This window comes from Cricetulus griseus, chromosome 2, assembly GCF_003668045.3.
Source record: "Cricetulus griseus strain 17A/GY chromosome 2, alternate assembly CriGri-PICRH-1.0, whole genome shotgun sequence".
Classification (NCBI taxonomy): Eukaryota; Metazoa; Chordata; class Mammalia; order Rodentia; family Cricetidae; genus Cricetulus; species Cricetulus griseus.
In genome coordinates, this window is record NC_048595.1 from 397,407,467 (window position 1) to 397,421,560 (window position 14,094).

The following is a 14,094-nucleotide window of genomic DNA, read 5'->3' on the forward strand; positions in this document are numbered from 1 at the left end:
CACGGAGGTGTCATTTACTTTTCTGTCACTGTGACAAAATGTCTGAGGATAGCAACTTAAAGAAGGGAACCAGTTTGTCTCACAGTCCACCAAGGTGGGGCAACAGGGGCAAGAGGCCACCGGTCACACGGGGTCCACAGCTGCCCCAAGGGAAGGCCTTTCCCCACCTCAGTGAAATCTGCCTGGCTACCCTCACAGACACACTTAGACAGTTGTCCCCTAAGTGATTCAAAATCCTGTCAAGTTGAGAATCAAGATCAGCCATCTTGAAGGGTCAGCATGGAAATGGCATGGTGTCTATAAGATCTCACAATGGTCTTGAAGTCTTTGTCTTTCATGAGAATTGTCCTGGCTGGTGCTGCATTCAGGCCAGTGTTGTGCCCAGGCCAATGCTCCATTTGCATTCTGCTGTTTTGAATATGTCAGTTCAGTCAGGTCTCTATACTACACAATAAGGTGTTTTAGTTCACAACAATCATTTGTATAAGAAATGTTCCTGGGCAGTGGTGGTACACACCCTTGAGACAGGCAGATCTCCGTCTGAGTTCAAGGCCAGCTAGGGCTGTTACATAGAGAAACCTGTCTCAAAAAACAGAAAGAAAAAAGAAAAGAAAGAAAGAAAGTAATGCCATAGAACCTTCATGACACTTGTGAAAGACCAAACTCACATTCTGAGCTTTCTTATTTGATGGGTCAGGACCCAGATGCAAGCCACTTGAGGCTTCTTTTTGTTTCTTTTTGTTTCAAAGGCACCATCTTTGGAAAAACAGTGCATATACACTATATGCTGAAAGAGTCTTTGGGCCAGAATTGGTGAGGTTCAACTTGACATTGAGCTATTCCGCCAGGAAGTCCGAGTCTTAAATCTTGTTTTCATTTTGCATTCATTGGGAGCCTCAGCAGAAGGTGAACTTTCAAAGGACTCCATCAGACATGTTACCTTCTGCCTGCCCTCACACAGTCCAGACTCACCTCTCAGGAGGTTTCCTGTTTCTCCTGGAGACGAGCAGAGCTGGAGCTGGGAGGGCTGCAGCTGTGGGTTCCTCTCCATTTCTGTCCTGTAAAGGCTCCCTGCCCGCACCCTCTGCTCCCGAATGCCATCTTGCTCCCTTCAGGGTCGTGACTCTTCCTTACTTTCCTCTTGGACATTCCATTTCTCTACTTTCATTTCTGCTTCTCCTACCCAATGAGATCGGGTCAGAAACAGACAGGAGGGGTGGCTTTTTCCTTCCTGCCCAGTTTTTACCATGCATCTTCCTTAAATGTATACATTGTGAGTGTGGCTGTTTTCCTGCTTAGCAACAGGGTAGAAAAGATACTTTAAGACTATATTCACTGATGGTTTCTTTCTTTCTATTTATTATGGTTTTTGTTTGTTTTTTCGAGACTCACTCTGTAGACCAGGCATACCTCGAATTCAGAGATCAGTCTGCCTCTGCCCCCAAATGCTGGGTTTAAAGGTGTGCTGATTGTTTCTTTTTAAATATTAAAGTTTTAAATCTCTCTTTTGTCCTTCTCTTCCTTCTACATTGCATATTAGTGGTCCTAAGTGGAAAAGGACTAAGAGAGCCAGCATCTGCAGGAGGAAATTGAAGAAGGCCTGCCTCACCCTTGGGACCAGTGCCCTGGCAGAACTGGGAGCTCTCCTTTCCCTCAGGCTGAAAACCACTTCTGACTGCTGCTGGGAGGAGTCCAATATTAATCTTGTGGGAAATTAGCTCACATTGCTTCAGACTACTTAAATTTCCCAACCTGTGCGACAAACAGGGGAATATGAATTAATTTCATTATAATTGGACCATCACAGCAACAGACTTGATCCCAACATGCATGGCTGATTTCTCCGGACACAGCACATTAGCCGGCTTTGCTCGTTTGTTCACTAGATCTGGGGGTATCATGTAAGGTGACAGGACGATCAAAGGTGCCTTTGGACACAGAGTGTAGTAGAAGCCTGCAGCACCAGCTTCTCCAAGTCCCTAACATCCCTGGAAACCTCTTAGGTAGCTGACCTTCATACCTTGGGTCTGTCCCACTGTCTTCCCAAGGTCTGTCATGAATGTACGAACTTCTGCTTCGGCACTTAGCAATGTGTGCTCATGTTCACTTCTCTCAGGAGTTCTCCCTGTCCAATTTGCCCCCACGTGGCTTCTGCTGCACACTCTGTTGTGTAGGAGTCGTTAGAAGGAGCACTCTGCTCTGTTTGGGGTAATTGGTTTTCAGTGAGTGTCTTCCTTGTTCTGGTGTGCAGTGGTGTGAGCCAATAGAAGAAGCAAGACAGCTTCTCTTCCCAGCCAGAACAGTGTCATTCTGCATCAGGTCATGAGTGCCATCAGGAGTCTCTCACCTAGCCTGACCAGTGCTGGTGGTGGTTGGTTATATTTTCTGTGCACAGCCACTTCAGGCAACCTTAGAGCTGGACTGTAGGAAACGCCATTCTTCAGTGACCCACCCAGCTGAGATGTCATTTCCGGCCATGTTTCCTCGTTTCCTCTTTGTAAGCTGAGCAGACTCAGCAGCAAGATGATATAAGCCTCAGACATGAGAATGCTTGAAGAAAGGGTTTTTAGCTATGTGGAGTTAGGTTTCCAGATGTCTTCAGCTGAGGCATCTGACTGATGGAGAAGGGACCATAAGCCACCTGCCAGTGACAGGCCTATCTCAAGGAAGTGAGTGCCAGGTCTAGGGTGGAAGCTCTCCTGGAAAGCCACGGCTCCATTTGTGCACTTCTGAGGTGAGCAGAAAGCAGAATGCAGATCCAGGAGACCCTAGAGACCCCAAAGTTCCTTGCTCCACCCCATTTTCTCCACAAGTCTGTTCTTTTCTTTCTTCAAATACAAATTCCTCTACTTTGACTGTCAGGAATGGCTAAAAGCGGGAGTGTTTGTATGCTGCCTAGAGATACAGATAAAGTAAAAAGATAGGAAAGGGGTCACTTAATATCCCCCCCAAAAAACCAAAAAAACAAATTCCTCTACTTTGTCAGGAACATCTTAAAATGACATAGTATGGCTGCTTCCAAGCTGTCAGTTTTATATATTAGTATTTCTGCCATGTGGTCAGATAACTGACTCTTGTTCTGCTCCAGATCCTTATAGGAAAGGGTCTGGATTTAGGTCAGATGTCCACCCTGATATCCATAAGTACCAAGAGAGAGTCACCTTGTACAAACAAAGCTGCTATCAGCACACCCTAAGGGACAGGGACAGTTAGAGCTTGTGGCCTAGAATTTCTTGTGATACAGACTTGGAACTCCCAAAGATTTCCCGCCCTGGAAAATCAGGTCAGACTCATATGAAATTATGATTTATTGGTTGATTCATTTTATTTATGCCAAGACCTTTTGTTTTGTACATTTTGTAGTTTGGAGCCCTTCTTGCTATTGGAAGTAGCAGCATCCTTTTGATTCAGTTGAAATAACAATGCCCAGGGCATTAGATGATCACCCAGTGTCCAGATGGATTCTTGTCTGGTGTCTTTAAAAGGGGCAGCTATGTAAGCTCTTTATGTGATGAAACATGGCAGCCATTCTTCAGTGACCCACCCAGTTGTTCTCTTTGAATCACTCTTCAGCAGCTTAGACGCCTGAACTTGAACCACTGGCCCAGTGCAGGCCTACCCCAACCCAGTCAAAATACAATGAGAAATTTCCGTTTTCAGAAGTGGTATGGAACTCAGTTGTTAACTCTGAGACACTCCTTGATGACCGCCTTCTACTTGATGTGCCTCACGGTGTGATCACAGGCCTTGGGCATAAAAGATCTTTGATATCTCTTTCCTGAGTCTCCTCCCTATCTGTAAAGACTCTGAGAGGAAATTCATCATCTTCTTTCCTGTCTGCCCACCGTGTGCATATCCCACGGGAGAGAACTGAGGCTCTGAGAAGTGACCTTAAGGTCATTCTGAACCATGGTGGGTTATAATAGTAACTGAACTTCTCAGTGCCCAGCCTGCTCCTCTGCTGCACAGCCCTGTGGGATAGAGTCTAAGTAGAAAGCCATGTCTCTGGAACCTGGCAAGCTCTCTGCTCCTTGGTTCTGTAGCCTCCAGGGAAGGCCACACTGTAAGAAGGCCCAGCCCTCCGGACACTTTCCCCCTTACATGTATTTGTGGTTATCTGTAAGAAAAGATAAAAGTTCTCTATTATCTACTCTTTCAATAAAAATTTATGAAACTGCCTGATTTGTGCCAGATTCTAGATCAGGCACAATGTCCATTGCTGCTATCGAACTCAGGAAGAAAGTTCTGCTAAGCTTAACTCTAACCATTTTAGATGGTCACTTGAAAAATGCATGGGTCCAAAAAGCATGTCCAAACACCCATTACATCACCATCACATGGGGTTAGCCCTGAGCATGGACTTTATCCCAGCCAAGTCCCTCTGAGGGAGCCCTAAATATAGATTAATGAAATGTGACACATGCCCTGTGTCATGTCCTGCATTAGATATTTTATATTTGTTATTTTACTTAAATGTCATGACAATTAGAAGAAATTAGAATTGCATATATTTACAGATGAATAAATTGAGGCTCAGACAATAATAGTTAACCTCCTTCACCATGCCCCAGCTGCTCTGGTAGTGTGAACACACTCAATCCTAATGGCAGTCTGGTGGTCAGCTGCGACTGTCTGTATTTACTCACTTATTTCTGGTGGTGCTGAGGATGGAAACCAGTGCCTTCCCTGTGCTAGGCGAATGCTCTGCCATCTAGCACAGCCTCCTTCTAATCATTCTTTTAAAGGTGAAAATGCTGAGAGCCCAAAGGGTTAGTTGTACCGCTCAGATGATATGTGTAAGTAGCACACCTTGATTAGGATTAGTGAGGAGCCACCCAACCAGGGCCAGCAAAGATCGCATCAGCTGTCCCTGGAATGCCAGCCTCGTATTCTTGCCATCAGAAGTTGATCAAGGTTGACCTCCTCCCTGAGCCTACATGTCAAGGCTCAGAGTCTCTTCCTCATCTTGTACACTGCAGGGGTGTTCGTGTTTTGTGGTCCATGTCCTACAATAGCCTGCTGTTAGGCATGCTGAGGATTGCCACATGTAGACTCTTTTGGCTCAAGTACCGTAAACCTATAATTATATTTTTATGTGTCTCCCATCATTGATATTTTCCTATGCAATGTGGAAACCGTTTTTCAGGTTTAAATTTGAAACCATTGTCTTGCATTTTAAACCTCAAACTGGAACTGGTATAATATAACTCCTTGGGAAGCATGTGCCCAGCATGCAGAAAACTTTGAATTCCCAGCACCAGCCACAAATAAAATATAACAAAACCTTACATTAAAATGAGTTACAAGTGTCTCATTTTGACACAAGGAAGGTTACTGTGGCAAGAAGGACATGTACTTTTAAATGGAAAGACAAACTGTGAATACTGCATTGATAACACTTAATCTTTTCAATACATTGGCATTTCCAGAGTTCTTCAGAAACGATATTGTACCTTCTTGCTTACTGGCTTATAAACTATCCAGTGGTTCCCTTTCCAACTTGGAAGCCTCCTTAATCCCTGATCCTTTTTGATTTGTTTACTCAACAAATATTTATTGAGAGTTAGACACTACAGATACAACTGTGGACAAGACAGACAGAAAATGAATAATAACCATGACAGAGGCTACAGGGGAGACTAGAAGGCTCTGCTAAAGCAATAGCAATGGTAGGAGAGGGAGGCAAGTTGGGGAGGCAGGGAGGGCATCTCAGGAGGGCATCAGGAGACCAGAAGGGAGAGGCGGAGTTCGGTGGGGAGGGCAAGAGAAGGAATGGAGGATTTGGGAGGAGGGAGCAGCATGTGTGCAGGCCCTGGGCAGAGGGAAGTGTGTCCAGGAAGAAGGAAGCCACATGCTAATAGAAGCGGCTTCTTCTGATACTTTTTGAAAAGGATTATTGGCTTAGAAATGGATACTTTTAGAAACTGACAACACTACCTACACATTCTTATTTTGTGTGTAAAGATGCAGTGGCCATATTTCAAGGGAGATACTGTGGGAGAGTTAGAGATAGGACTAAGTGGGGGGCGGGGGCTAGGGAAAGTAGGGAGGACTTTGACTATGTTTTGGGGGGCTCTGTCTCTTCAGGCCTGAAGACAATTGTGGGCGCCCTCATTCAGTCTGTGAAGAAGCTGTCAGATGTGATGATCTTGACCGTGTTCTGCTTGAGTGTTTTCGCCCTGATTGGCCTGCAGCTGTTCATGGGGAACCTTCGAAACAAGTGTGTGGTGTGGCCCATAAACTTCAATGAGAGCTATCTTGAAAATGGCACCAGAGGCTTTGACTGGGAAGAGTATATCAACAATAAAAGTAGGTGTCTCCTCCACTGCAAGAGCCAAGCTTGACCCCAGGTTGTCAGGGGCTGCAGCCGAGCTACACAAAGTGATCTGGCCCAGAAAGGCTCAACACTGCCAGACTCAGCCTGGGACACTGTTGCCCTGTCTCCAAGGCAGGCTTGTGTGGAAGCTCTCAAATCCTTTAATATTATTTTTATTTTATTTTATTTTTAGACAGGGTCTCACTCTGTAGCGATGGCTGTCCTGGAGCTTGCTATGAGACCAGGCTGGCCTTGAACTCACAGAGATCCACCTGCCTCTGCCTCCCAAGTGCTGGTGTGCACCTCTATGCCTGGTTAAGCCTCAGCCCTTGAAAACCATATGAATGCAGAGAATGTCCTCACATGCACCCTTAAACTTCTGTTTTAGAAGCTGAGTAAGCTTTGCCTTGCTGGTTTACATGAAACAGTTAAGCATTCAGTCTAGACTATGCTTATGAACCAAAGCTCTTTGATGCTCATAAGAGCTTTGCAATAGAACTTGTCTAGGGAGTCAGGTGATTGCTGAGATGCTATTTGATCTTACTACAGTTGAAGAGTTTTAATAACTTCATTTGAGGAATCAAAGCTCTGGGGTCTTAAATTAAGGAGAATTTGGTGTAATGCTGTTTCTATTAACAACAAAAAAGCAATATCACCACTAGTCACTCAAGAGAAATAAAGTCAATTAAGTAGCCTCAAGAAAGTGTTGCAAAAGAGATCTCAGGGACAGAACCTTCTGATTTAAAGTAGGACACGGCAACTAATGTCTAGTACAGCATTTTAGAACATCTTGATAAAAATATTACAAGGATAAAAGGATAAAGTTGTATAAAGGGACAAAGATCTTAGAAACTTACTTTAGAACAGTGGTTCTCAACCTATGGGTCATGACTCATTTGGGGGTCACTTATCACATCCTGTATATCAGATATTTACATTACAATTCACAACAGTAGCAAAATTACAGTTATGCAGTAGCAATAAGATGATTTTATGGATGGGATTCACCACAACATAGGAACTATATGAACAGGTCGCACCTTCAAGGAAGGTTGTGAACCACTGACTTAGACCCTTTAATCCAAGTAGCAGAACCTGGCGAGCGGAGCTGAAATCCTGGGAGTCAGGTGCCTGTGACTCCAGCACCACCTCAAGGGCTTTTTGCGTAGCTCTTGGCTTTAGACACATGCAGGAGATCATTAATGGGGGGAATTCTCATTAGCTTTCTGTTGTTGGGAAGGATTTATATGAGCTAAAAATCAATAGCTGCTGTTGTTGGCAAGCTAGAGACTGTTGTCACCTTATTCTCTCATTCACTGAAATCTGCCTATTCATTTCCTGCCTCTTCCAACATTTCCAGCAAACTTTTACATAGTTCCTGGCATGCTAGAACCCTTGCTCTGTGGGAACAGTTCTGATGCTGGGTAAGTAGCTCACTTAATGTTGTTTTTCCTTAGTGTGCCTAGTATTGGTTGGGTCTAGATGAGCAACATCCTCACTTTCCTTGTGCTCACTCACTGGCCCCACACATGGGTCTGACCCAGACTTTCTTTCCATTTCATATTTGACCATCTTTGAGAGAGTTGAGGTCTCACTAGAAGGGGAATGCACCAGTAATCTCAAACTAACATCAAAGCTGTGGAATGATAAGGGAAACTCTGTAGCATCCAATGACTTATCTGTCTCTTTATTGACCCTCTCATCCTCTGTTAACACAGTTACTACAATGTGAAACAAGGATGCTGTCTTGGTAAGAGTTCAGCATCCAAGACAACCCAAAGTACATTAGATCTGACATGATGGGGAAGGAATAGATAACCAATTTAGATTCAGCTCCTATTGGAGCTCTAAGAGTGTTGCCGAGCCATCCAACCCATTCACGTCTCGATTTCCTCCTCCATCAAGTAGCTCTAATAAGCTATGTGCTCTTCCTCACAGGGTTACTGTAAAGGAGCCTGTTAAATAATATCCACACAACTGTTCTGTAAACACATGTAGGGTGGTAATGGTTCACTCAGTGCAATGGTCCCCTAGGATCTGCTGTTTTAAAATGATCCTGACACCTAGAAGTCATGAAAAGTTCTATATTGAAGTAGATGCTAGAAATTACATTAAAAGAGACATCGGATGAGTCCAAAAGCAGGAGAAATCATATAATTGACTTATTGAAGTCCCTATAACTTGGGCCAGTGCAGCAAATGTTACAAGAACAGACAACCAAGAAGAACTTAACTCCTAAGTATTTGTCATTGACAATAGTAGCTCATTTGAATTAGTAATTTATCAATTAATAATTTGATTGAAATTATACATTGATATGGATCTATGCTATCACAAGGCAATAGTTCTTACTCTTGGTACATATACAGCCACCTGGCCTGTCTTTAAAGAGCACATCCATGGGTTCTGCCCACTGAGCTTCCAGCACCTAGGTGTGCACAGATCTTAGCATCTGTATCCTTTTGAAGACTGCCGGGTCACTCAGAATCTAGGCCTTCCCCAAACATTGACTAGCTGTTATTTCCTTCTTTCCTGCCCCCTACCCCACCCCCATCTCTCTCTGGTTATTTTTCTTCCAGTTTTGTTGTCCTGGCTGTAAAGGTGACTATTTCTATCTTAAAGGGCATGGAATAGATGGGTTTGTGTAATCTATTATTTCCAAGGTCATGAGTTGGTAGGATTATTTTTGAAAAACCCTAAACTTCCTTTCTCTCTCATTCTGTGTATGTGTGTGTGCACGTGTATGCACATGTACATGCAGATATACGTGTGTGTGTGTGTGTGTGTGTGTGTGTGTGTGTGTGTGTGTGTGTGTGTGTGTGTGTGTTGCCAGGAATAAAATTGAGGGACTTGAAGTTACTTGGTAAGTCTCATCCCCAGAGCTGTTTCCCATCCCAGTGTATATCCCTTTCTTTCTTCAGGCAATGCCCAGAGGGATACCAGTGTATGAAAGCAGGAAGGAACCCCAACTATGGCTATACAAGCTTTGATACTTTCAGCTGGGCCTTCTTGGCATTGTTTCGCCTTATGACCCAGGACTACTGGGAGAACTTATACCAGTTGGTAAGTAATGCCTCTTTTTCTTTAGTGATATAGTCCACATGAGGATATGATGAGTGGGGAACTTGTATGTAACAGACCTATTGTGAAGACACTAAATAGGATCTGAGAATGGCATCTCCCACACAGCAGGATGGGTGAGTTCACCCAGCTCTCAGCCCTGATTCTTGAATGTTTAGTCATGGTCCACTGTAGCTTACACCTTGACAGCCTCAGGCTGGCCTGGAGGTTTGCACCCTGCTGCATCCTTGCACTTCACTCTCTGCAGTGCATTTTCTTGGGGTTTCAGTGTTAGAGCATCTAAGAAATAGCAAACACTCATTTGTGCAAGGCATTTTCCAGTATTAAAATGATGGAATTTCTATGCATAGGACCTTGAAGCATGACTTAGAGCTGTAATTTTGGACTTGTATAGGTATGTGGTATGAGTGAGAATAAGGCTGGACCCATCCTATGGGGCCACACTGATGACTTCAAGTGTCTTCTAATTTCTCAAGTCATAATGAGGAAATTGGTGTTGCTGATGATCCCATAATGATCCATTGTTTTCTCTTTGACTGTGGTATCTGATGATGCTGGCTAATTAGAGAATAACAAATAATTCTCTCTTGCAAAAGGGAATCTCTTTAAGAGAGGCTTCTAGTTCCAATCCCCAAGTCAGTTCTTACTGTTGGGCGTAACAGACACTAAATTCCATTATATCCTTGCTAACTGAAAGAAGAAAGAGCCAGGTCTGTGTTATGGGTCTGCAGTCCTGGCACTCAGGAAACAAGGGCAGGAGGATCACTGGGAGTTTGAAGCCAGTCTGATTTACATAGCAAGTTCTATACCAAACAAGGCTACATTGTTAGACCTTGTCTTAAACTGATAGAAGATAAATAGAAGATAGATAGATAGATAGATAGATAGATAGATAGATAGATAGATGATAGATGGATGGATAGAGAGATAAATGATAGAAGATAGATAGATGATGGATAGATAGATGATAGATAGATAGATAGATAGATAGATAGATAGATAGATAGATAGACAAATAGATAGATGGATAGACAGATAGAATATTTTTCTATGAAAGCAAAATGCAGGGGATATTTTCTCTGCAGTGGAAGTGAGGGTTAAGCGTTACGAAGGCATTTGATCACTGGGATATGGAATTGGTGCAAAGTACCATACATTGAAGCTCTGACCTACCCAGCCAGCAGTGGTGTCTGCTGAGGAGCTGGGCTTACACTGTGTTTTCATCCTGTTTTGTTTGATGGAAATAACTAAGGAGATGGCCTTTGTCTTTCAGACCTTACGAGCAGCTGGGAAAACATACATGATCTTCTTTGTCTTGGTCATCTTTGTGGGTTCTTTCTACTTGGTGAACTTGATCTTGGCTGTGGTAGCCATGGCTTATGAAGAGCAGAACCAGGCAACATTGGAAGAGGCTGAGCAAAAAGAAGCTGAGTTCAAAGCAATGCTGGAGCAGCTCAAGAAGCAGCAGGAAGAGGCCCAGGTGGGTGACTCTGTGCAGCGGCCTTCATCATGATGATGGTGCTGAGCTCCAGCTGATTGCCACTGCAATTGCTCCTTTATTGACTATCTCGGCTCAGTGTCCAGCTGCTGTGATGACTGGGAAGTCATCCACTTACTCACTACTGATGGGTAGTTAATGCAGTGCTTCAGTAGTCTGCTTTGTCTACTGACCTGATGCTGGGGATTAAACAGAGCTTTGTGCATACTAAGCACAGGGCCTCTGTACCCCCAAACACAGCCACTTGTGCGGTGGGGGAGGGGGGGACACTAAGATGCCCTTTAAGGATTCCCTATGGACATAGAGTATTATTTCTAATTTAAAAGAAAATATAGGGAGAGAATCCTGTTAATTATAGTTCTTGCCACACAAGCATGAGAACCTGCTTTTATCCCCAGAACCTACAGAAAAAGCCAAACATGATGGCTTATATTTGTAAGTCTAGCCCTGAAGAGGCAGAGACAGGTGGATCCCAGGTATCCCTGGCAAGCCAGCGTAGCCTATTTGGTAAGTTCTAGGCTAGTGAGAGACTCTGTCTCAAAAAAACAGGGTGGATGGGAGCCTATGTTCACCTCTGGCCTCAGCTGAACATACTGGTTCATGAGGACATACATGTGCACACACACACACACACACACACACACACACACACACACACACACACGTGCACACACACACATACACTCTCTCAAGGAGGTATGACATACAGTGAGATGGCTCAGTGGGTTAAAAAAAAATGCTTTTCACACAAGCCTGGTGTCCTGAATTTGAGTTCCAGAATACATGTAAATGTGGAATGCAAAAACCAACTTCATAAAAGTTGTCCCTTTGATCTCTGTACACAGACACACATGTATGTACACACATGCATCATGCACATATATGCAATAATAATTTTTAAAAATTAAGATAATGATATCGGCCAAAACTTAAATTTAGACACAATTGTGATTCTATTACTCTTACCATTTATCTTTTTGCTTGTGTATATTTACATATACATAATGCATCTATATGTATTATTTTGCAAAGTTTGCCTGATACTATGTAGTATGGGTTCTAAGCATTCATTTACATTGTTACTCACTAAGGAATATGTTGTATGAAGAAGGCAACCAGGTCCTTATCTGGGATACTCAGAGTAAATTCCAGCATGCTTGCCATGAGTGCTCTGGTCACTCAGGCCCGTTTACCAGGATACAAGTTCACCCAGAAGGTGATAGCTGCCAGTGCTGACCACAGCCTCCTTCTCAGGGCAGACTCATGTCCTTGTCTGTCAGTGGCTGACTCGGGTGGCTCCAGATAACAGTTCTGACTAGGTCTGTCGGTACGGCCTCTTTCCTAGGCTGCTGCAATGGCCACTTCAGCAGGCACTGTCTCAGAAGATGCCATTGAAGAAGAAGGTGAAGATGGGGTCGGCTCTCCACGGAGCTCATCTGAGCTTTCTAAACTCAGCTCAAAGAGTGCCAAGGAGCGTCGGAACAGGCGGAAAAAGAGGAAGCAGAAGGAGCTCTCTGAAGGGGAGGAAAAAGGAGACCCCGAGAAGGTGTTTAAGTCTGAATCGGAAGATGGTATGAGAAGGAAGGGCTTCCGGCTGCCAGACAACAGGATAGGGAGGAAGTTTTCCATCATGAATCAGGTAAACTCTTTGCATTGTCTCAGATAAGCCTAAAGAACCCTGCTTTCTTTGTTTCCTTTGCAGCTCCCAGACTCATCCTGCACTGACCTTCCTCCCCAGGTGAAAGCCCCACCAACACTTTGCAAAGACTCCTTTTTAATCTGGCTCTTCCTCTGCTGCTCACAGCAGCCATGTGATCATGACCATCGTTGGCAGCCTTGCTTCACACTGGTGATTACATCACACTAGCAAGCCTTGGGGTCAAACACCAGGAGGGGCTTTTCTCCTATTTGTGGCAGAACTTTTCTAACTGTGTGTGATTGCTGCTGATAATAGCTGTTGTGAAGGTCTAGGACATCTTATTTGAGTATGGCAATTAATTTCTAGCAATTAATTGTTGTGGCCATACAGTATTGTAAATTACCCTGTAATGTATTGAAACTTCCATTTTTATCCAGCTTTAATAAATGTGGAAACCAAGAATAGGCAAAGAAACTGTCAGTTACTTATCATTTTATTATTGTAAATATCAGCTTATGGTGGGCCACTTAGAATTTTAAAGATATTTGGTGACCATTTAATTCCCATTTTAGAAAATACTGCAAACTTGCTAGGTGTGGATAGAGCACAGTTAGGGGGTAGGGGGCAGTGTATCCAGTGTCTTTTGTTTTATTCAGAGATGAATCATCTTGCCTTTGCCTCTTTTACCTCCCCTTAGGTCTTTCACCAGTCCTGCACATTTTGTCATGGCAAGTCTTTCATGTGCACACCTGTCTTGGTGTTCCCATTAATCTTGGCTTAGCTCAGGAAGTTTTTCCACTGCAGTTGTGTCTTCTTCAGTTTTTCTCTCTCTCTCCTTTTTGTCTTGTACTGTCAACAGATCACTTTCTAAAATATAATTCTCATTGTTCATGTAGCAAGAACTTATGGAGTATCTACCAAGAGTCAAGGATGGTCCTGGGTCCTAGAGATTAAGAGATGGTTAGACCTCAGCCCTGCCCTCGGGTTCTTACTATGGCAGCCAGATATAGTGTGTGTGTGTGTGTGTGTGTGTGTGTGTGTGTGTGTGTGTGTGTGTGTGTGTGTGTGTGTGTGTTACATATATTTTTCCATAAATGAAACATAGTAGGGTTTTGGTTTTTTTTTTAATTGTATGTCAGAACTTTCTGGAAAAGACAAATTCTGAATGAGGCTTCAAGAAAGGATAGACAGAAATTAGTCCCAGATAATGGATGTGTGTGCTGATGAGGCAGAAGCAATAGACAGGAAAGGATGCTGAGTATATTACAGCTTAGACATACCAAATTTGAGTTTGTTGACACCACTCAGGAAGAACAAATCAGGTGAAAGAATGCAGGCTACCGACATGACTGTTGTTCATGGAGTAGGAGCTGAGATGTGGATGAATGGACAGGAGGGGTGCTAAAAAAACAGTGAGTTTGGTGGACTATGAGTAGAAAGGTTGGAGAATACAGGGCAGTAGTCAGTTGACTAGAATTGCCCAGAGTTGCCTAGTGAAATCTGAATTGGAAGTATCTCTTCGATCTGGCAGCAGAAGTCATTGAGAACTTAGTGATACGA

At 43.6% G+C, this 14,094-nt stretch overlaps 1 protein-coding gene across 10 annotated transcripts in view; it reads left to right on the forward strand.

Moving 5' to 3' along the window:
* Scn8a (sodium voltage-gated channel alpha subunit 8) overlaps nucleotides 1–14,094 on the forward strand; it is a 162,978-nt gene that overhangs the window by 83,083 nt on the left and 65,801 nt on the right. For 7 of the 10 annotated variants that reach the window (XM_035440884.1, XM_027396611.2, XM_035440883.1 and 4 more), the window contains 5 exons: nucleotides 6,088–6,309; nucleotides 7,677–7,740; nucleotides 9,238–9,379; nucleotides 10,671–10,877; nucleotides 12,241–12,534. In XM_035440884.1, coding sequence (XP_035296775.1) covers nucleotides 6,088–6,309; nucleotides 7,677–7,740; nucleotides 9,238–9,379; nucleotides 10,671–10,877; nucleotides 12,241–12,534 — 929 coding nt within the window. Of the gene's footprint in view, nucleotides 1–1,718; nucleotides 5,670–6,087; nucleotides 6,310–7,676; nucleotides 7,741–9,237; nucleotides 9,380–10,670; nucleotides 10,878–12,240; nucleotides 12,535–14,094 lie in introns of those variants that run through there. The other 3 variants (XM_035440889.1, XM_035440890.1, XM_035440886.1) reach the window with 3 other exon arrangements.